Source organism: Aptenodytes patagonicus, chromosome 7 (assembly GCF_965638725.1).
Source record: "Aptenodytes patagonicus chromosome 7, bAptPat1.pri.cur, whole genome shotgun sequence".
Lineage (NCBI taxonomy): Eukaryota > Metazoa > Chordata > Aves > Sphenisciformes > Spheniscidae > Aptenodytes > Aptenodytes patagonicus.
In genome coordinates, this window is record NC_134955.1 from 13,029,215 (window position 1) to 13,052,395 (window position 23,181).

The window sequence follows — 23,181 nt, forward strand, 5'->3', positions numbered from 1 at the left end:
CACGTATTTGAACAAGAACCTGGATTCTTACGGGAAACACTGTGGCAATATTTATGCTCTATTACTACACATATTGTGTTAGAAATGTGACCCACTCGGTTACAGCCTTGTTGCATGATACTGTTTTCTGTTTTAAGATATTTTTGGCTGAAAGGACAGTTTTTCAGATAACCATGTCAGGAACACTGGAACTACAGAAGACTTGCAGTGTCTTAGACAATACATATTAGCTTTAGAGTAATTTTTACTTACTTCCTTGTGATCTTCAACTACACTGAGAAGCGTATCAATAGTATTCAAGATTCCCATTGCTGTCACTGCTTTGTCATCACTGCCCTCTTCATCTGGTCCAGTCTGGATCACCTGGTTAAATGTCATTGCCTGCATGTAATAGCAAAACAACCCATAAATATGTCATTTAATGAGGACGTGCTTGGAGATGAAGAACAATTGTGCAAGTCTGGTATTCTGCACAATTTAAGGAGGACTTCTGCTAAGAAAACGTGTGTGAATATTAGGTCACTGCTCCATTCCAGAGTTTGTTTTCAAGATTGATAAAATTTGCATGTTAAGCCATTTGAGCTGTTATCCTTTATCCAGTCATGAATAAAAAGATAAAATGACATTACTTTCCATGCAAAAGAACACATTTTCTACGAGTAAGTTTTTCCTGACACAAGGTTTAATTGGTAGCTGAACTAGCCTGGACCACTTTGCAGGCATTCCTAGAGAGGACGTGCAATTTAGTTTTCACTCCAAGGCAAACGCCTTTAATAGGGAAGCACTGAGCTGACCTCTGCTTTTGAAACCATTAGTACAACTTGCTAGGTATGGCCATTTAAGCTCTGAATTTCTCCTGCAGATTCAACTTTATTTTCACATTACATACAACATAACATTATTTTCACACCAAATTTTTTATTAAAAATCTGCTCTTTAATTTCCCATTTTAAAACAGAAAAGCTAAGTCACATTGTAGAGACTACCTAAAATGTGCTACCAAAATTCATTACTAACACTATCAGGAGAAAATACGTACAAAGTTTTCTACAATTGTTCTTAGAAATTTCCATTTAGTTGAAGTTATGAAGCTACTTTTGAGAAAAAACAGTCTAAATGTAGAAGAAAATTACTTGTATCAATGCACTTAAGCAGACTGGAGTAACAACAGCTATTGATTGATGGATAACTATCTTAATTTTAAATACCAATCTTTCACATATTAAGCATCTTCCTAAGTCACCAGAAAGTCTTACCAAATGCTGTGTCATTTCTACTGCAATTGGGGTAACTTCTTCACTATATTCACAGATCATCTTCTGAATCACATTAGTAAGATCATCATTTTCAGTCTCTCTTATAATATGAAGTAAAGCTTGCATTACAGGTCTAATGAATGGAGTAATATATTCTTTAGCTGTAAAACAAGTGGAAATACTTGAATCGACATTCTTACAAAACTACAGTATCAGTATAAGAAAGTCAATATATACTTTATTAATATTCAGTGCTTTGGCATTAATATGCCAAAACCATAGGTAGTATAAATCATTATAGCAATACTAACATTCAGAACAATTTTTTAATAAAAATGTATACCAAGAGGATCACAACTGAAGTATGAAAACCAGAGTTCTACAGTCTTTATGGAATGCAAGATGACCCATCAATGCAAATTTTAATTGAACAGGAATGGGTACATACACATTTTTGTCAAATTAGCCAAATTATTTGATATAGAATTTATGTTTGCTTTGTGGCTTTTATGCTAGCTTCAGGAATACTAAGCCTGCCAGGATAAAGACAACTTTTTTAAAAAAATAAATTTTAACATGAATGAATGTATGCTGAGACAGATATGCTTATATTGCCACTGTATCTCTGATTCAATGACTAGGCACTCTAGAACTGGATTTATTGTACCATGAAATTGTGATAATGTTATTTATAAAAAATATAAAATTTCCCAGCTGGAAAATTACAGTAAGTGATTACAAATTACAATTGCAAGAAGTAAATTAACATCAGGAAAGAAGAGAATAAGTCTCCCTGAACATTGCAGTATTAATGCCTATTCCATTAAAGCTTGCTGTAGCTTGAAGAAAAGAGGGCTACCTTTCTCTTGATTACTGATCAGAACTTGAAGTGCTATTGCAGCTTCCACTTTCACAGGCATTTCCCTATCATCTATCAGACACCGTCTTGTGAGTTCTAAGGCTGTCTGGAGATTCTGGTCACTCTTAAATTTGACTTCACAAAAATAATGAAGAACCCAACAAGCCTGAAAGACATTGAACAAATTCAGAGTTACAAAACCTACAAACAGGATTATCAACTACTCATATACCCATAACCTACACAAATTATTAAATCTGAATACAACTACTGTTGAATAAAGATACTGTAAAACTTTTTAACAGGTGAAGATGTTTGAGAGTGTGGAGGCTGGCCAGTGGGAGGCTTGTCTTTCAGACATCACTAGACCAGTACTATGATCTCAAGTTCATCTTTGGCCACAGGTTTTATGTGAGCAGTACAGTCTAAATGCAAAACACAAATAGACCATACCACCAGACACAGATGGAAAACTATGCACACAATTCTGCAGCCATTTTAAAACTACACAGTAGCTAGCTACAATCACACAAAGACTGCTACTAATCTCTGAAATAAGCATACAATTTATTACAGAAAAGGTGCAGAAAGGAGTGCATTTGTTAGAGGGAAAAATTTAAAGAATATTCCTGAACTCTTCAGCTGGAACAGACAGTGTATCCTAACAGTAAATCTTACACTTTCTTACCCGTGCTCTCATGTAACCCAGCTCACTGCTGAAAAGAGGGAACACATGATTCTGCAACATATATTCCATCTGATCTTTATATATCTTCTTCTGTCAGAATATGAATAGAAACACATCAGTTAAAAACTTTATATAAAAATGCATTTCTAATCCAGTAAAAAAAGTCACATATAAAAGTGTGAACAGCATAACAGAACCCTCAGACTTTTAACTTCCCCCTTTATTAAAGTCCATTAAGCAACAATGAAATCCCATATTAGTAATTAAACTTGGATCCTATATGGACTTTTATAATTTTCAGTCAAAATAGTGACACTTTTCCTGTCACTTTTTGACTCCTAGAGACACCTTTTGCTTGGCAGTACATTACTCTGGTATCAAAAGCAAGAGCAGTCAGGGAAATTTCTCAGAGCTATGGTCCAAATACAAGTCCATGCCCTGCATCTTTTTTGCTACCATTCTAATTGAACAAGATTGCTAATTTCACTTTATTTCCTCTCTTCTATACACAGAAAAGATCTTGTTAAATCAACAGCCTCTCACTGGATGGATTTTTTTTTTCCTTCCTTCCACAAAAACAGTGAACGTAGTTAAGTGTAGCGCAGGAAATGGTGTAGCAATTCTTACTAGAAGCAGAGAACTTAAAGGAACTTAAAACAATAATCTGAACTTGAACATGACCTAATAAAACTTGTGTGATTAAACTGACAAAACCAAAACAATTAAGTTCAACAGCTTTAAAAAAAGCTGGCAATGATTCAAAAACTTGTAAACTCAAAGAGCTATTCTCATTCCTTCTAAGACACTATATGTGAAAGAAAGCAAAGGAGGGAAAAAAAAAGAACCGAAAGAACCACCAGATCTGTTATGCTTACTTTTAGGAGAATTTCAGCCAAAGAACCGATCATATGTAAAGCACCATCTTTCTTACGAGGGTCAGCATTTGGCTCCGTAAGGATCTGATAACAAAAGCCCATTGTCTTCTGCAAGACCTAGATTACATGTAAGGTTAGTCAAAGTATTTCAATCAATGGTCTCAGGTACCATTCTCAGTGATCTGAAATGCTTAAATCTCTAATAATCTGCTCTAAGTCTGGAATTTGGATAATGTTTTATGTCTTTGTTATAATCACACAACATTCTTGATAGATAGGTCCTAGGGGAATTGGCAAATACAAAAATCACAAATAGACCCGTGCAAAATAAATTTGAGAGAAATGATAAATTTTAGTGTACTATGACAGAGAGCAGAAAAGTGAAACTTTTATTAGTAGTTCTTTCAGCAAGTGGAGACTATAAACTAAATCTAGCTAACATTGTATTTAAGTAAAATCCTTGAATAGCTTACCTCTTTCCTTTTACTACATGATGTAAACAATAAAGTCTGAGCAGCAGTTGTTGGAGAAATGAAGTCTTCAAATACATCTATTAAGTAAACATATAACAGCTATAAATTTTGGTCCTTTACTACAGTTCATGATCCTAATGTAACCTAATGATTTAATATGAAACAAAAGAGCAACAATTTTCCTTTTTTTTTCAGGTGGTTAATCATGCTTTCTTACTACAGATATTCTAAGACCAAACAACAGTAACACATGGTTGGAGATTCCCGATACATATGTTTCACCTTTTTCGTGATCACTGGTTCTACATGTCCGATTTGAAATTTTATGTCTTCCTTATTTTTAAGATAAATCTTTTGTAACAGTAGAAGCAGACACAGCGGTCAATTTTTGATGTATATGTTATTTGCTGTACAGGCAAGCACACATAATTGATTGAGTTAAAATGCTCAGTTTCTTATTTCTCTGCAGAAGATTATCAGAGCCTTGTATAATATCTCTACTGTTTACAGGTCTGCCTGACCTGAGGGATAAGAAAATCCCAAACCCATCAAGATTCCTTGTTCTAGCCACATAAAAGTCCTAGTGGAGGGAAGAATTTGTTCAGCAAGTCTGAACTATCTTCTTCCTTCCCCAGCCTGAAAGGACTGCATAGACTTATAGTAAACCCCAACAACAAAGTAGCCAGCCACAGGAGGTGAAATTAGACAAGTCTGGAATGCTAGCCTTACTTCATAATGTTTCATTTACCATTACGGTAAATCTGTTCTGAACTGTGCCATGTGTGAAATTCCTTAAGATCGTAAAAACTCCAGGGCCTGAAATATTAGCTGTTGTAAAGCATAAACTTTTAATAACATTAAACTTACGTAATTATTGTTAGCAAGACCTGGACTGTTTGACTTATAACAAAAGCTTTGTAACTGTCAAAGTTAGCTACTTTTTCAAGTGCAGAAACACCTGTGTCATTGTTGACTGTCAAGTTATCTATCATTTCCACCAGTATATCTAAAAGTTACCTATATGAAGTTATATTATGTGGATAATACAAACTTTCTTTTAAGATTAAAGCCATCTCTATTTTCACAAAAAACTATAAAAATCCCATCTTTGTGTGAAGTCATATTTTAACATCAGTAGATTTCAAATTCTCACCAAATTTCATGCGAATATATTCATATGGATCTTCTTGCCAAAGCTCTTCATCAGCATCTGTATAGCACATCAATGGAAAAATAACATCTTGGATAATTCCCTGCAATAAAAAAAAAGTTGAAAGGCTAGCACTACTAAATCATTCTCCATATTCTGCCCTGTATTTCACAGATTTTGTCCATCCTGTCACTTCTCATATAAAATGGTAACATTCTAAAACTATTTGGACATAGTGGATTTTATGTGCTACCTTACAAAAAAAGAGATCTTTGAACTTAAGGTAGAGGTACAATACAGCGCAAGCTATAAGATTTGCTTTGGATAATGGTATGTGGAAATGATTCAATGCCATAAATTCAGTAGTTAACACCATCTCCAAATTTGTTGTGTTGCTGTGTTACACTGTAATCCTTAATATATTAAAGCACAAAGGACTGACAGCAAAAAAAGCAATTAGCTAGCTTTGCTCATGTATCAAGGTAACCTTCACCAAACAGGCTTAAACTCTTTCCACCACCCATTTATAACAGAGGTCCCTAAAAACTGAGTTCTAGAGCAAGGCTAGAAACACCGTACAACAGACTGACTAATGTACTACTGAGTCATCTAAGTATTAAATCCCAAAAATGGTTTACTTGAATATGAGGTTTCAGATTCTTCCAGGTGACTGCATGTGACACTCCTTGATTGATGTAATTCAGAGTTTGCTGTAGAACTCTAGGAGCCATGTACTGCTTTTCCTTGTATTGATACAACACCTTCAGCAACACCTAGAAAAATCAGATCTCATCAACAGCTTATACTGAGCACAGACCATTTTAACCAGAAGACTTCTACCCCCCTAGTCCTACATAAGAACCCTCTAAATCCAACAAAAAAACCCTGTTTATTCATTAGACTAAAATGGGTACTGACTAATCCTTCTACTAAATGTCATTGTTAATTTTGTAAGGCAATTTGCAGCTCATATCAGGTGCTGCACATCTTTTAAAAATACAATCCTTTAATAAGACAAAACACACATGCTAATTCATCACCAACATAGCCTAGGGGACCTTTCCCTCTGAGGCTTATTATTCCATCTTGCCACTCTTTGGGGACAGAAATTCATGCCCAAACACTGGATTGGTAAAATACTCCACGCTCACACAGTCTACTGATCCTTGCCTTTGTGCAGCCTTACAGCAATGACACTGTAGGAAGAATGTATGTGTATGAAGAATGATGAACCAGCCTCTCCCCTTGGCTTTCTGGCCTCAATTCTTCTCCTGAGGTGACGTTTGGAACTATTCACAGGGATTTACGTTTGTTAAATTCCATGGCTCTCCACGAATAAGGACATGAAGCAGACATGGAACCGTTACTAGTAATTAAATCCCAGCTCACTGGAAAGTTTGGTATTGGTAATACAAGGGCATTTCCTTGTAGTCCAATCCAGGTCAGTGGCAACACTGCACCTTCAAGAGCAGCAGCACCAACTGGAGAGAAATGACAAATCCCATTTCCAGGGCTTCATTTAATTCTTCACAGAAAACAACAACTTTTAAAAAAAATCCAAAATTGAAGGAACTGAAAAGACACCTATCAATCTGTAATATCACCAAGAAAAACATTTTGGGAAAATGAAATTCATTATTTTGAAAAGTAATTCCATTGAAAACATTTATTACACAAGCACTGAAGCATTTCTCCCAAAGGAGATGCCTCACACTTGAGTTTAAAGAGGATGCATTCATTCACCATGAAATTCACAGCTTTACAAATGGTTTTATGCTCTAGATGCATTATTAGTCCTCAGAATTTAACTGGTCATGTTTAAAAGCCTCCTGCACTTAAAGAAATTACTGGTTGTTACCCTCACTTGAGTACAAGGCTTTGGTGGCATTAGATATTGACTTAGGATAGGAAAGGAAAAGAGAGCGAATGTTCAGACTTGCAGCTGTTTTGAGGATTATCAAAGAACACATATGTCAAAATTCTTTTTTAGTCTCTTGTGAACTAACTAAAAGAGAAAATTATTCTCTGCAAAAACAATACCTTAAGTGACACGTTTCCACTTCCAAAATCAGTAAAACACGAGTACATGAGTATTAACATGCTTCTTGAAGTTAGAACAATTAAGAAGAATGTTTATCATTAAAAAGAGTCTAACAAACTGGTAACAAAATTTATTGAACAAACAACTCTGCAACATATTTTACTTCCTTGATGGTATGCCTTAAATACAGTCTTTCCAGAATTGGGAAACTAATGAAGACTGGGGTTTCTCGCGTTTTACACAAGAGTACATGACATTCTAAAGACTGGCTTCCTTTATGAATTTCAACACAAGCAACAAAGAAATGACCATCGCTGTATTAACATCATGTACTGAACTTTTATAACGCATGGATCTGGGACAGGCTCCATGGCCTAAGTCACACCATGGTGGCAGCTCAGGAAAGATTTTTAAAAAATATAAATTAGGAGTTCTTTGTTCTAGGCAAAAGTAGTAATCCTGGGTGTTCAGCAAACTAGAACTTAACATACAGCAATACAATTGTCTCTGTGGAAAAGCTTATACAAGAAGGTCCAGTTTGCTGGTGTGTTTGAATTTTAGAAGGATCTGAAGTTTCTTTTTTTTGAGAGAGATTCTCCAATGTAACAGGACAGCACACAGAAAAGCCTAAATTCATTAATAGTCAGTGAAGGGATGTGGAATAGTCTTTGGAAATAAGGACAAAGCTGAGGCCTAACAAATGGTCTTTGCAGCCATGCTACTTAAGACAAGTGTTTTGGTCCTCTCTTTTCACAAATCTAAGCAGTTTCATTATTCAGATGCAATAAGTAACAACATTAAAAAGATGAAGAAAAGGTTTAAGAACTGCAGTGAGGAAAAGCAGGATGTGGGATGGAGGCTCCAGGGTGAATAAAGAAAATTCTGCAACTATGCCAAGGAACAACCAGGCAGTAGTGTTCAATCAGGGCTTCGTTCTGGCTCATCAGGTCTTTCAAAATGAGAAATGTCTTGAGCAAAACAGCTGCTAACACAAGGGATAAATATCAAGGTATTCCAGCTAGGCAGCTCAGCCTGTTTTAGCCAAACTTAAGTTTAGCTAGAACTAATGCTGAATGTACTGGAATTTTTTTTTTTTTGGATGGTGACATGCATGTGACAAAGATATAGAGTAGATAAAAAGAATAATCAATGAGAAGTAATTATGAGAATAATATTAGCAGTATGTTTCAAGTTTATACTTGAACAACCTGTAATCCCATACCATATATTTATCTATTACTTCTTATGTAAAAGGGTGCGTATACTTTGGAGAGTAAAGAGAACTCAGTGAAGCTATTATCAGAATTTGTATTCTTTACTATTTCACAGATTTCCAATTTTTGTAAAGAAATACATCCTGTTCAAAAATGTTCCGTAACATTTATCTGAAGGATTCAATTTCTTGAGCATACATCCAAGATTTACCTTCTGCACAGAAATAAAGGACAGCATCTTAAGAATAACCTGTATTTCTAAACAAGTTACATTATTGTATAGGAAGAAACTGTAAGCATTTTAAAGTCTTGCTTTTTAGCAATTTTCTTGAAAGACTTGAATTCTTGGTGTTTCCTAGATGCAATAACAGTAAGGACCAAATTTGATTCAAAGAAAAGGTAAAGAAAAAAACCAAAGTGTTTTGTTGAGCTGTTTAAATTTATCTTTTCAAAGACTTCTTTTGCCCATACAATCTTTTGTCAGAACTTCATTTTATCTTGGAAGTGCAAAGCAACCAGTAAGGTCTTAAAGAGCATGTAATAATTATCTGTCTGATGTCATCTACAGGTGACAGATGAGCACCTCAGAAGGCGACACTGACTCCACTTGTCTGAGTAGAATGCTGGGATGTATTTCCTAACACTCAATGTGACAAATATTCTTTTCCCTTTAAATACTTTGGATGACCTTCAAAAAACATGTATTTAGGAGATACTTTTCCTCTTTTAAAGTCCTGTAATTCATTATAATTTCATTAGGAATGAAAAACTAAGAAAACTGAAACTAAACTAAGAACTGTTTTTCTCCTGATCAAAATAAAGGCTTTGAAGAAAACATTCCACTCCCTGAGATTTTCATAATTAATAGTCTATTTACATTTATAACCTAATCACATTAGTGTAAACAGATTTATGAGCCAATACAAGGAAATTTTACAAAAATTCCCAATGGATGTGATCAACAAAATAACAGCCATGCCTCCACCAACTAGCAAAAAGGAAACACAAGCTTTCTTAGGCATTGTGGGTTTTTGGAGAATGCATATTCCAAATTACAGTCTGATCGTAAACCCTCTCTATCAAGTGACCCGGAAGAAGAACGATTTCAAATGGGGCCCTGAGCAACGACAAGCTTTTGAACAAATTAAAGAGGAGATAGTTCATGCAGTAGCCCTTGGGCCAGTCCGGGCAGGACAAGATGTAAAAAATGTGCTCTACACCGCAGCTGGGGAGAACGGCCCTACCTGGAGCCTCTGGCAGAAAGCACCAGGGGAGGCTCAAGGTCGACCCCTAGGGTTTTGGAGTCGGGGATACAGAGGATCCGAGGCCCGCTATACTCCAACTGAAAAAGAGGTATTGGCAGCATATGAAGGGGTTTGAGCTGCTTCGGAAGTGATCAGCACTGAAGCACAGCTCCTCCTGGCACCCCAACTGCTGGTGCTAGGCTGGATGTTCAAAGGGAGGATCCCCTGTACACATCATGCAACTGATGCTACGTGGAGTAAGTGGGTCGCACTGATCACACAACAGGCTTGAATAGGAAACCCCAGTCGTCCAGGAATCTTGGAAGTGATTATGGACTGGCCAGAAGGCAAAGATTTTGGAATATCGCCAGAGGAGGAGGTGACGTGTGCTGAGGAGGCTCCAATGTATAATAAACTACCAATACAAGAAAATTTTACAAAAACTACTTTTAGTTTTTTTATAAATAAACTTGTTTCAAAAGAAAACGTGCCCCACCAATCCATACTGTCCCTTCAGGAAAACCTGTAGGTTGCTGCCATGTGGTAGGACTATCTGAATCATGAAGTTACTCCAATAAAGGTAAATCAAGGATAGTTTGGCATAACATTAATGCATCAGGTTAGAAACTGCTATAGTCCAGAAGATGCTTTGTGTATAACAGACTCTGTAGAAGTGGCAACCCCCAGACAGGGAGATGAGTGGAAAGTGACCATCAGACTTACCTGTTTGTAAGTGAGCCTCTGCTTGATCAGGCTTTTGCAGAAGGCTAGAAAGCTTAGTATTTACTGATAGAGTCAAAGAAGAACTATATCATCAGAGTTAAAAGGGTAGGTAAGGTCAACTACACCACATAAATATTATACCTATCTCCTCCAGAAAAAGAAAAAATGATAGCATTTATCTGAAGCTCATCTGAGGGCTTATTATATGAGAGCATTTACTCTATTTACAGATTATCAATGCTGCATAGGCTATTTTCAGTGGATTGCCCTACGTGGCAAATTCATAATTTTTTTTAATCATTCTTTTCTTTTAACCCATAGACATCAGTGCTTTCCATACCAATGTGCTTAAAAAAAACCCAATTGTGAAGAAGAGCAAGAAGCCTTTTCAGAAAGTAATGAAATAAGAAATCACTACTAACTCTAAACTTATCCTAATAACCTCACATTCAGTGTTTCTTACTTGCTGAACACCAACAGCGAATGCCTTCAGGAACACTTCAGCAAACTCATTGTACTCCTTGGAAACATTACCAGGGCTTCCATACCTACAATTAGAAGCAAGTATGCAAATTCAAGGGTGCAGCAATATTATTGACTTAAATATTTGGTTTTTTTTTTTTAAATAATAATGGTAGAGAAAATACCTCTCAAAAAGTCTAGCTAAGATATGCAAAGCCCACTTCTTGCATTTCCACCAAGGCAACTCAGGTCTGTCATCTTCATCAACTTGAAGGGTTTCCTTGGGGGGGGGGGGGGGGGGGGGGGAGAAAGATTATTTACCAACTATTCACAAAGAGTTCAAATTATATGTATTTTGAACAATTATATAGCATATTTTGCTTTTAACCTACCATTTGCACTTCTACCTTAATAGAAGTATGAAGTACAGCATATCTAAAAATAAATCCCATACATATGCTGCATAAATGGTCAACACATTCTTGAAACAAGAAGCCAAAATAAGTTGTGCTATAATTTGAAAACGGAACTCCCATACAAGCTACATATTTTCAAAATTTGTCTAGTCTGTTTAAAACACCCTATTTAGCTTAAAAATTTATTTTCTTGGCATCTACTGAGAAAAAAGAATGCAGAAATAAAAAGTTAAACTTTTTAACATTCTAATGAATGAAAAATATTTAAGCTTAAAAACATAAATAGCCAAAAGCCACTTACAGCTGGTACATCCCTATCGACAACAGTCTTCAGGATTTCTATCCATTCAGTCAGGTTTTGCTGATTTATCAACTCCAAAGGTAATGTGTACTTATGTAAAAAAAAAAGGCAAAATAAATTTATTGTAAAGCAATTTGAAAATAATGTTACTTTCACAGTTTGAATTTTAGCTCTTTCAAATCTTTGTCTATACTTAGCTACCATGAAAGATTAGCAAATGACTCGGAAAACCAGGCTAAAGAACTTAACACAACCTAGTCTATATCCTCAATATCCTCAAAGGTGAAGGTCTTTACTCCAATTCATTCTGCTTATGCAATGCTAAGACGCTACTTAAATGGATGTTACACTAATTTCTGAAGCAATTAACAACATACTAACAGTTTAATTTCAAACTGCTGCATTACACTGGTAATTCTATGTAGTCTGGCCTCTACAATCTGTCATTAGAAAACTGATTTTCTAATCGTTTTCTAGCAAACACTCTACCTTAGAGGATGGCATGCATAAGTTCTATCTAATGCCAACCAGGAATAGCACTGTACAAAACTAGAAGTACAGCACAATCAAGCATACCAAAAACCTGTGATTCATACCACAGTTGAGTAGTAGGGGAAATGATTCGGATATAATCTAATATTGTTAATATTTCTGTCATTTACTATTTTAAGGAAAAGCATAATGCTTTAAATTAAATTACTGATCAAGTATATACAAAGTTTATTTTTTACCTGGACAAGGGCATAAAATATTTTGAAGATCTGTTTCTGTATGAGGACAGACTGATCAGATGGATCACTCAAGAGCTGAATGAAACTGTCCTTTAGAACTGGTAGAAAATGTTGCATTGCAGCTATCAAAGGACTTCGCTCCTCTGGTTTCTTGTACCTTTAGACAAGAACAAACTAGTTTTGTAGATCTTTCAGGTAGCTTTTGAATTTTAAAAGTTCACCTTTCCCCAGTGTAGACGCAAGTGGGTTATATTACAGTTCATAACAACATACAATGTTTAAAAACCTAGCCATTTCTTGTTACAGAATTTGAAATAAAGCTATAGCCAGACAACATTACAGTTAAAAGGCAAGTTAGAAAACCACTGAGCATCCATTACTCCACTATATATCCACATTAGTTTTCTGCTGGTAATGCACTCCTGCCAACTTATTCACTTTGAATACTACATCTTGTTCAGCCACACCATTTCTATACTGGAAAGCAATCAGAGCACTACAAAAACTGCAAGCAAAAGGTAAACGTTTATTGCCAAGAATGGCAGATGCTGGGCTAGTCAGTAAAATTCCAGAAAGACATTTACCAGAGTTCACAGTTTATCAAAATATTTCCAGAAGCTAGATTAATTCGCTGACATTGAAGAAAGTAAACTGTGAAGTCTCTCACAGTTTACCATTGATGTCTCTCACATCTTACCATTTAATTTGCCCAAATCTAACAATTTGATAGAGAATGCAGGCTTCAAGGGTATGTGGCGGACTCTGAGCAGGCTTCATTTGCAATCCCCCTTGAAATAGTACCTCAGACCTTCCCATGCTGGTGACAGTCCACCAGTTTGCCTATGTTGAAAACAAGGCTCCATTTCCTTTCTCAAAACATTTCAAAATTCCTGAAAGGAAGCGAAGCCACATTTTGAAATCTTCCCCCCAACTTTTAACTTACAAAGAAGAAAGTCCTTATTGACTCAAGAGTTATCACAGCAGAATAGGATCTTGTCCATACTGGTGAGGACAGTAAGAACAAAGTAAAATATCACTTTAAGACTGTACAGTACAGCTTTAGTTCTGATTAAGCAATCAATACTATAATACTCTTGGACTCTTGTGGGAGATTTTTGGGTTGGGGGATTGGGTTTTGGTTTGGGTTTTTTTTAATACATTTTTAGTAGACTTTTCACTAATATTAAATACCAATGCTCAGCCTCTTAAAAAGTGCCAATTTGCAGAAATATAAGATAAAGTCTACTCAATCTGCTGCCAGATGGCACGTTCTGTAAAAACTACTACAGAACACTGAGCTCCAAAATCCTGTTCAATAATATAGTTTCCATATATTTTTCTGAAATAGAAATCTAAATATAAGGATTAAATGTTGCTCAGGAAAACTCAGTTTCTAATTTCTGTAAAAGACAATTGAAAAAGACCAGAAAAAATGGCTATGCACAGAGCCGCCATTTGATCTTGCTGGCTGGATTGGGGGGGGGGGGGGGGAAGTTGAAAAGCCCCAAGATATTTACATTAAGAAAAAAAAATTCAATAGCTAAATATTCCTACAACTCAAGCAGTAAAAACTTGATCAAAGTCACATTATGCAGATTTTTCCAAAAAAACCCCTGACATTAGTAATTCAACAAATTTTAGAGACCTGCTTGCACCCATATTGTTATGCAATGAAATGTCCATATTCCTACATGATTTGTGAAACCAACCCTTGTTGACTTCACCAGAAAGCTAAACAAGTATGAGCAGTTGCTGGCCTCACCTAAAGTGTTTGATCAACTAAGATTATGAAAACACCTGTTACCTTAGTTAATCACACAGTGACTGTGGTCACATCAAAATTCTTCCCTAAACAAGGATTTCTGTAATCATAATACACTACCAGTGAACACTTCATGTTTTGTATCTCACAGATCTCTGCTGTATATTTGGTTAAAGATGTTTGAATTGAAGATCAAGTAAGAAATGAGTTTATTTTCCTTTTCTAGCAGGACTTGCAATTTTCAGCCACCGAAAAAACTCCAACATGGGATTACAAAGGTCTTTATAGAATTCCTGTAAAAAAGGATTTTTGAGAAACTGATATTTACCTGTTTTACACTAATTTATGTAAAATTCATGGAATTAGACAATGAAATTTTTCAATGCAACATTTTAAATCAAGTACCTGAAACAAATGTTATGCATGACAGTGCTTTGAAAGAGCAAGTTGTGGATTCCATCAGTACCACTACTACAATTCCCTGACTCCAGGATGGCACTTTTATCTGACCCAGCTCAAATGAGCTTCCTACATGCCAGCAGCAGCAGCTAAGCTCCACACAACTTCTCAAAGTGCAACCTCAACTTTAAAGCTCTGAGCATAATACCAGATACAAAGAACATTCACCTGTATCCTAGCCCAATGCCTTGCATATAGGAGAACAGCGGGCTTTGATAAAGATTTCCTATGATGGGTTGGATGAGGCTATCAAAATGATCATACCAATCAGTCAACTACTTCTGAACTTCCTAACATTCAAGATTTCATACTTTGAAACCTTATTATATGTTTACTGTCACGGATACCTAGAGTACAAATTGTTTAGAGTCTAAAGCTGGTTTAAATAAATAATCATTTTCTGCAAAAGTCATGATTTTTAGCAGACTTTCTTACTGCTATCAATCCATAAAAAACAACTACCAAATTAAGGCTTTAAAACACCCTCCTTTTTCTGATCTCAAACCTTTAATGAAGGTACTTTTCCTGTAATTTCTTAGTGGAGAAGATACATGAGCCAACATCTGCCTAGCGAGTATGCAAGAATATTTTCTAAAATTAGATTTCTATCACCTTTGCGCAATCCCACACGCAATTCTGCATGGTTACAATATACATACAGAATAGAAAAAATACACACAAATATATTAAGTCTGCTGTTTTATATGGTAGGAAAAAAACTTACTCATAGTTTTTCACAAGTTGATAAAGACAAAGAAGAATTCCAAGCCAACAAGCACTGTTGTCAGACTGAAGATAAAATCCAATTTTCTCCACAACTGCAGTCCAGCGACTAGGATAATCATGCTTGATAATATGGTGAATGCAAGTAGTAAGCTGTACTCTAGAAATCAAACGCACAATGATTAAATGAGTTACTATTATTTTTAATAATATTGTTGTGGTGTTGAAACAGCTAATATTGCCCAAACTTAGACTTATTTAGTGTTTTGTTTAGAAGGTTTAGGTTCTGTACTTCCTGCTTAATATTCTCCATTTGAGGAACTTTAAATTTCTACATGCTACACAAGCTGAAAACTGTTTTTCTATCTACATTAATTCTATGCTTAGGATACACAGTGTATGACAATGATGCTTCGCACGCAGGTGATCTTAGCTGTGCAAAAAAAAAAAGAAACCCAGTCAGAAACCACAGCAAATTCATAAACAGGTTAAAACTGCATACCTAATCAGCTCAGGAGAGTGAATAATGGCTTCTACAATATTTTCACGAATACAGTGTCTATCTTCTTCTGGGATGGAGTAAGGTGGAATCTCTCCTGGTGCAGTTTCACGATCTGGCCAATACTGGGTTATCATATTTTTCAAGTAGATAACCCCTGTGAGACGAAAGTGGCAAATCAGCTGACAGCCATTCAAAGTACAAAACAAACACGCATTTTGCAAACAAATCTATTTTAGAACAAAACTGATTGAAACAACTAATCCATTGACCATTTCTGAGTAGGAGAATCAAAATACATAAACCATGCAAATTAACTAATAATTTACTAGGTTGATACTCTTTTACCCAGTTATTGTGATGTCTATTTTCAGTTCTGTAAAGAATGTGTTTTCATATAAAAACACTAAACATATTGCTTTTATCTGTGCTATAGATAAATAATTATGGAACATTTTAGCAACACACTTTTGAAAAATCCTTTATAATTATTTTCACAGTATTGTCATTAAAACAAAGCTAATCAATACTAATGACTACCTAAAACATCCCTTGTAAGCAAAAAAAAAAATCTAATTAAGTTTGTGATACAGGAGTGAATGCTAAAGAGAAACAGAGCTCCTTTATACCAAGGTTATGGGCCACAGCATTTTGTAGCAATCAGGCTGCTGGCACAAATGCCTGCATTTACCATTCAACAACCAAATCCAAACTGCTTACGTGGCAGAACATAGATTACAGCACTTGGAAAGAAAAGGACTTACAAAATGCAACAGGAAATCTCAAATGACAAACTAATAACAAAGTTACTATTAATCTAATTTTATGTACAAATCCAGAAAGCAACTTCTCTTCCCAAATTTCATATGCGCCTTCTGAAGATTCAGAAACCAAAGAGTTTCTGAAAGGGTATGCAAAGGTAAGAAACGCTCATCAGATATGTGCTATTACAAGACTGAAGTGATGCAGACTTCAATCTGTCCTCAGTGGGATTTATCATGCCATTAATTGCTTTGCAAAACATGCACTGTTTGTAAGCTATGTGTTGTATGAGTTGTCTCCACTCTCTACAGACTGCTTTGGTTTTTAATTGGCTTACACTGAGGGTGAATTTTCAGATGTTGTTTTCAAACCTGCCCCTTTTTTTGCATGTTATACATGGTAAGCAGTAACTTTTTTGAGTCATCATCTGAATGGTACCCCCAAGCAGTAAGATAAAAAAGCAAGTTAGGCTTATGCTACAACTTAGAATAGTCTACTACGTGGAAGATCCAAATAAGTGATCATGATCACACTTCATGAACTGTCAGAAAAACCACTGAATTATCGTATTAGCAGCCTCTATCAAGAAATCATAGCAGCTTTAAGGTGATGTTTGGAGTTGCTAATATTCAATACCCAATTTTACTGATGGCTCATGTGCAAATCAGCAGGGTGATTATGACAAAAGTCATAATTTCTTTTCTTCCACTTAAAATGTTTAGAAACATTAGCATACTAGTACAAGGCTAAATTACCTCCTTGGACGAAGTGTACTAGCATCATAAACCATTCTGTTTCCCCAAAGACCACTGCTCGCTAGAGATAAAGAGGAGCAATCACTGAAAAGCCAGCCACCTTTTCTTTCTGTCTTCCCTATTCAGTGTATGGTGCCACATATAGTTCATGATGACTGTTAATTCGAGTGACTCCCAACTTTTGAGTATTTGAGATTAAAACCATTAGAATTCTTCAACAGTACCTGCATACTTATTTGTGTGTATGCACCATTAAAGTAGATACAATGAAAAAAGATTTGCAAACTTGCCTGCCTGTCTCACTGGTAAATCCAGTTGCTCGGACATAGTGATCTGAAGCAGAGTTGAAACAAAGTTCACTGACTTATGAGCCTGTAAAGGAAAAAAAAAAGAATATTATTTAGTCATAGTTTGTTAAGTATTAGAATACTCCCGTTAGGTTTTACAATATCTTTATAATGATGTAATGCAATCAATAGAATACCAGCAATTCAGACAGTTTCACAGTAGTCAGCTAATCAACCAAAGCATTCCAAAGTTTCATGCTCGCTGTATTCCGAAGACAGCGTGGGGGAGGAAAAACCCTACCGTTTAAGGTAATGGAGTTGAAGAAATCATTAAACAGGCTTCAGGAATCAGCCTTTTACATTCACCAAACATGTTCTTCATTCAGAACAAATACTTACTTGAAAGAAGAATATCTAAATAGCAAGAAAAACCCAAGTGCAGCAAGTTTACAGTGACCTTTAACAAGGTATGAATTCATCATATAATAATCTAAGAAACAGATGGCAACAATGTTTTAAAACTAAGCCCAGCCTTAAGCAAGCCTGTCCAACTCATAGTTCATCTTTCTAAAAAAACACCTTCAAGTGACCATTTATGCGTTATTGCAGCAACTGTCAGCATACCTATACAACAGCAAACCAACAGTATGGAGACCTTTAACTCACCTACGAATAAGGTCATATTACAGTCTGCATAAAATGGACTTAAAAGTGCAAACTAATGTCTTTCCACAATGACTATGATAAACTTAAGAGCTACCTTTTCAATAGTGAAAATTTGCAATGTATTTCATGTTTGGAAATTGAAAAGCATTTAATCCTAGAATTTTAAAAATGAAGGATTACTTTCTCTTTTTCATAATGAAAACTATCTTTTTAATAAAAACTATCCATTTCAATAAAAAACATGGAAATTGCTTAAGAACTATCAAGGCACTAATGGGAATAACAAAACAAATTGAACACAAAAATGTTGCATCTTAAAAGCAAAAAGCAACAAAAAATAGACAGCAGTGTACAAAACTGCCACATATTGAAATTTAATAAAATACCAAAGAAAAATCTTTTCTTCACTAAAAAACAGGACTGAGCCTATGCCTGTAGCAAGCTACAGAAGCTCCCAAGAAATGTCAATTATATTAGTATGTGGAATTAATATATTTTCACTGGATTCTTTGAACTATAACAAGTTTTAAAGGATAGGACCAAAACATCTATACCATTATCTTGGTTTTTAAAAATCTTACAAGTATCATCCTTATTAACATCTCAAGCACCAGACACCAACCAACCACGAGGATGAGCTACTTTATCACCTTTAGTGGTTCAAAGCAGAAATTCAGACTAGAAATAATTTGTGCTTTTAATACAAGGTAGCATAAGTAAAATACCTTGCACTTTTCAAACAAAGCCTCCTCTTAAGCCATTCAGTTCATAACTAAATTCACACAGAGCTACATTAACACTTCTATGCATTCTATATGGAATATAAGGGACTTCCAAACTCTTTACAATGACCCCTTCCCATGCCACTGAAAGGAAGGTGATTCCAGAGAAACTGAAATGTGAGGAGGAGTAAGGACAGCTACGTGAAGGCATGTGCGTACTGAATGGTCAAATAAAACCCCAGGTACTACAATAACCTGTCACTTGCCCCCTTGTTTTGCTTTACTATTAAAAAAAACAAGCAATGTTTTATTGGCACCCGAAAAAAAACAACGGAACTTAAAATAAGACACCACATAGGTGCTGATTTTGTATCTATGGCATTAAAAAAATACTGAACACACATCCATTTCAGCTATTTTAATCTTTAGTATTTTTACTCTCCAAAGATGGCTGCCTCTCAGGACATCATGTTCCTCTTCACTGACAGCACTGCTAAAAAACCCAACCAAACAAAAAACCCACACCTATTTTAGGTACATATTCTATACAAATACTAGCTTTTGGTTTTACTGCATGCGATTAGCCAGAATACTTCGCTATACAAAAGATGAGCTGCAAATGAAGATTCATTAAAGGTCTATCAGGGAACTATCTGAATGTAAAGGATCCTGCTGGCCCATGCATGCCCCAGTCTCCAGAAGAATCGGGTGCGCTGATGCCACTTCAGTGAAAGCCACTGGCAAGTAGTGTCATTCTACACATAAGTCCCATGGCTCCAACATGCGAGAATTAAAATCAGGATTTCACAATGGGTGCTATCACATACTCTAAACTGTGTGGAGAATAGAAACAATTTCTATGACTTTAAAGTTTTGACATCCATAAAACTTTGTCTTTTATTCTCTTGCTCCTTGTTTACAAATGCCCTTTTAAAATAAATATTAAATTTAGAGAACTATAGTGACAACTGGAAAAAAAAAAGTTCTGTCACAGTCAGTCTGTTCCCCAACGTGTAACTCAACATTTTAAAAAACCAAAACCAAAACTGATCTCAAGTCCTTCCCCCTTACAAATCCTCCAACATGCCGTGTCACTGGTATGACTTTGTTGTCTAAGAGCCAAAGAATTCAGGGACTTTTCCCAAGAGCAATCTTTGCTATGCAGCCTCACTAGCTGAGGAATGCATTCTATCAGACCACAAACGTTGCACCACTGTCTGTTAATATCAATCACCGTTCCAGAAAATACAATCTCTTTGCATATTTCATTGCAGTTTTTCCTAAAAGAGTTGGTTTGTTAGCCATGTGCTAAAACACACTTTTCTTCAAAGTGTCATGCCAGCTACATATTCCAAAATATAAATGAAGTTTGAAGTTAACATTCAAGAGACCAGTTCATGGCATATGAACTATCAACAATCAATTATGATACAGAAAAACTTTTTCCCCAGTAACGATACCCACTAAAGTCAGTTATTCATATTCACACAAAGCCTGCATGCCACTAAATGATAAAAACAAGAAGCTTCATCTCAGGTAAAAAGACCTCCATGCATTCTTCTTAGACATTAAGACTTTAACATACCATAACAGACACTACTATAGGTACCTCCTTTACTGTTACCAACAAAGCAAAACAGAAGGGTAATACTTACTATACATTGCTGAACTAGAACCCTAGGTTATTTATATAGTTATTCAAAATAGCACACATTTAAATAAAGGCTACAATTTATTTTTAAAGGAGCTGAAAAAATACAAATTCAGTGCATCTCCCCCATTTCAATTTTGAAAAAATCTACATGCAATTTTTGATCTAGACCATAACAGGACTAGGTGAACACAACTATTACATTGAGATGAAACAATTTGGTTTTTTTATAGAAAGGTAAGGTCAGGAACTGTTAGGCCATGCTGAATCAGCAAACTGCCCTGTAGCACTCTTTCAATTCTTTTTTAAGAACTCAGCAGGTGTGGAAGTCATTCTGACCTCAGGTTTTTGCAAGCTAGTTTTGCCACCTCTTATGCAGCTACAATGTATATGTAAATCCAGTTTAAGGTCCACAAAAATACATACATGCTTATCAGATCTTGCAAACATCCTTGATGCTCATTTCATCAGAATACTGTCTGCAAGTTCTGAAGCCTGTTTGCTCTTCTGTTCGCAGAGGAAAAAGGAATGTGCTCTTAGCAAAGGCTAGCTAAGCACACCCAGTAAGTATTTGCTAAGTCATGAGAAAGTGGCAAGCCGCCCTGTCTGCTAGGATTTTACCTTATACTGGTTAACACACACCAAGAATGTAACTTCTTCCTAATGAAGACAAAGCTCACTTGGTTCCTTACTGCCCCCAAGGGGATTTCTGGTGTTGGACCAGCCTTGACACAAAATTTAAAACCATCCTTTCCTAAAGCATCTCTCATCTAGCACACACCAAAACTTATAGATGGAAGTTAAGGGAAGTGAAAATAATCAAGTACTTTGGGTAAAATGTCATAGTAACAACTTTAAAAGAGAACCCATGATCTAACAATCAGAGCCAGGAAACTCATGCTCTATTCTTGTTCTTACTCACACTACAATATATAGCCGTAGGTGTTACACACGAAGACCATGTTAGAAAAGGTTAAAAAAAATTAAAGATGGGGGTAACACTATAAATACCTACCCTCAAAGTATCCAAAACATAGCACTTCAGCATTTGGAAATTCCTCGGTGAAAGGCACCGGGTAATAAGCAGCTTGCTTTTTCCCCTTCGACAACCTTTCACTCCAAAGCTCCCAGTAGTTAGAGTCCAATCATTTAATTTAATCATTCCATCGTTCTGACATTTGTATCTATTAAGCAGGCAATGAAAGACACTGAACTAGGCCCTACTGTATTCTGTTAAACCGATGGCGTGCTATGGCGACTAGTCAACAAGCTAAAGCATTTTTCCTTCCCCTGTCGCTTATATTGGAACATGAAAAAGCTTAAACATGACTTCTGAAATACACTTTTTCAGTAGGGCAACAGGATAACATTTTCCTAAACAAAGTCAGTTAAGCTTTGACTTAAAAAAATTTTGAGCTATTGGGGATTGCTCTTTTTTTTTTTTTAAAAACATTCTTAGATACAAAAATTGGGTTGTTAGTCGAAAAAGATGTCTTAATAGCTCATATCTACTGAGGTTAATCTCAGATACTTACAAGACATACATAACAGTTAAGTTATAAATCCCCTAGAATTACAAAGAAGAAACTTGCAAGGAAAGTATTATCTAGCAACTGCACCTTTCTAACATGTTGATATTAAAAGATGAAACACCACTGTGTATTATTTTCAGAGTCTTATTCCATAGCTGCATAGTTAAAAATACCTATTTTCATCACCATTTCTGGGAAACACTTTACATGCAGTACAAAGACACTTTCAAAAGGCAACGTCTTCTTGCTGCTTTCCAGTAGCTTACTTGAAGAGTCTGGTTCTAAGTCCTTGCAAAACACAGTTTTCCCCTGTAAGCCAGGGACTGAGATGGGCAAACACCTCAGAGTACATAATCAGCTGGAAATTACATGAGAAGCTGTCGGGCACAAGAGCTAGTGGTGTCATTCCCTATAACTTATTTTCACAATGAGGAAAGTAAAGCCAAAGAGACTGAGATAGGTGCTTTTTTTTTTTTTTTTTTAAGCATAGCTCAACTCAAAAAGTTCTCACAGCATTTTATGTGCAAGCAATATAACCTGATAAAACTTAGTGAAAGAAGAAATAAAGCATAGAACAATTCATGACTTAGCCAAGGTCAAAGGAAAAATAACAAAGCCTAGACAAACCAAGAATCACACACCCCGGTTCCCTTCTCCAGTCAGTGGAAACTTTGTGGATTATGATGAAGACAGATCTAATACTTAACTCTTCCATTAATGAGGAATACCAATTACTGACTGAAGCATGTTCTTTTCTGATAAGGTAAAATGACCATTCTACTGACAACTAGTCTCATCAGCTCAAGAGAGGCACTTCAGACAAATAAAAGGTAAACTAAAAGGTCAACCAAGGACAACTATTAAACTTAAATTATAAAAACACTTGTATGTGCCTGGCCACGTGCAAGAATAGCATTCGCTGCTGTGTGA

The 23,181-nt window shown here is 35.7% G+C and overlaps 1 protein-coding gene and 1 non-coding gene across 4 annotated transcripts in view; both read right to left on the bottom strand.

The window, feature by feature from the left end:
- Window positions 1-23,181, bottom strand: part of IPO7 (importin 7) — a 38,463-nt gene that overhangs the window by 12,979 nt on the left and 2,303 nt on the right. For all 3 annotated transcript variants that reach the window (XR_012995851.1, XM_076344018.1, XM_076344020.1), the window contains exons 2-16: window positions 17,684-17,765; window positions 15,880-16,033; window positions 15,379-15,537; window positions 12,434-12,590; window positions 11,703-11,792; window positions 11,171-11,265; window positions 10,987-11,071; window positions 5,940-6,074; window positions 5,305-5,404; window positions 4,152-4,228; window positions 3,679-3,795; window positions 2,804-2,893; window positions 2,116-2,281; window positions 1,257-1,417; window positions 253-381 (exon numbers count right to left, since the gene is read on the bottom strand). Coding sequence is in view for 2 of the 3 variants with exons in the window: in XM_076344018.1 (XP_076200133.1) it covers window positions 253-381; window positions 1,257-1,417; window positions 2,116-2,281; window positions 2,804-2,893; window positions 3,679-3,795; window positions 4,152-4,228; window positions 5,305-5,404; window positions 5,940-6,074; window positions 10,987-11,071; window positions 11,171-11,265; window positions 11,703-11,792; window positions 12,434-12,590; window positions 15,379-15,537; window positions 15,880-16,033; window positions 17,684-17,765 (1,797 nt within the window). In the remaining variant the exon portion in view is untranslated. The remainder of the gene's footprint in view (window positions 1-252; window positions 382-1,256; window positions 1,418-2,115; window positions 2,282-2,803; window positions 2,894-3,678; window positions 3,796-4,151; window positions 4,229-5,304; window positions 5,405-5,939; window positions 6,075-10,986; window positions 11,072-11,170; window positions 11,266-11,702; window positions 11,793-12,433; window positions 12,591-15,378; window positions 15,538-15,879; window positions 16,034-17,683; window positions 17,766-23,181) is intronic.
- On the bottom strand, window positions 2,425-2,606 carry LOC143163900 (small nucleolar RNA SNORA23). The gene has a single exon (XR_012995990.1). It is a non-coding gene; the product is annotated as a small nucleolar RNA SNORA23 (small nucleolar RNA).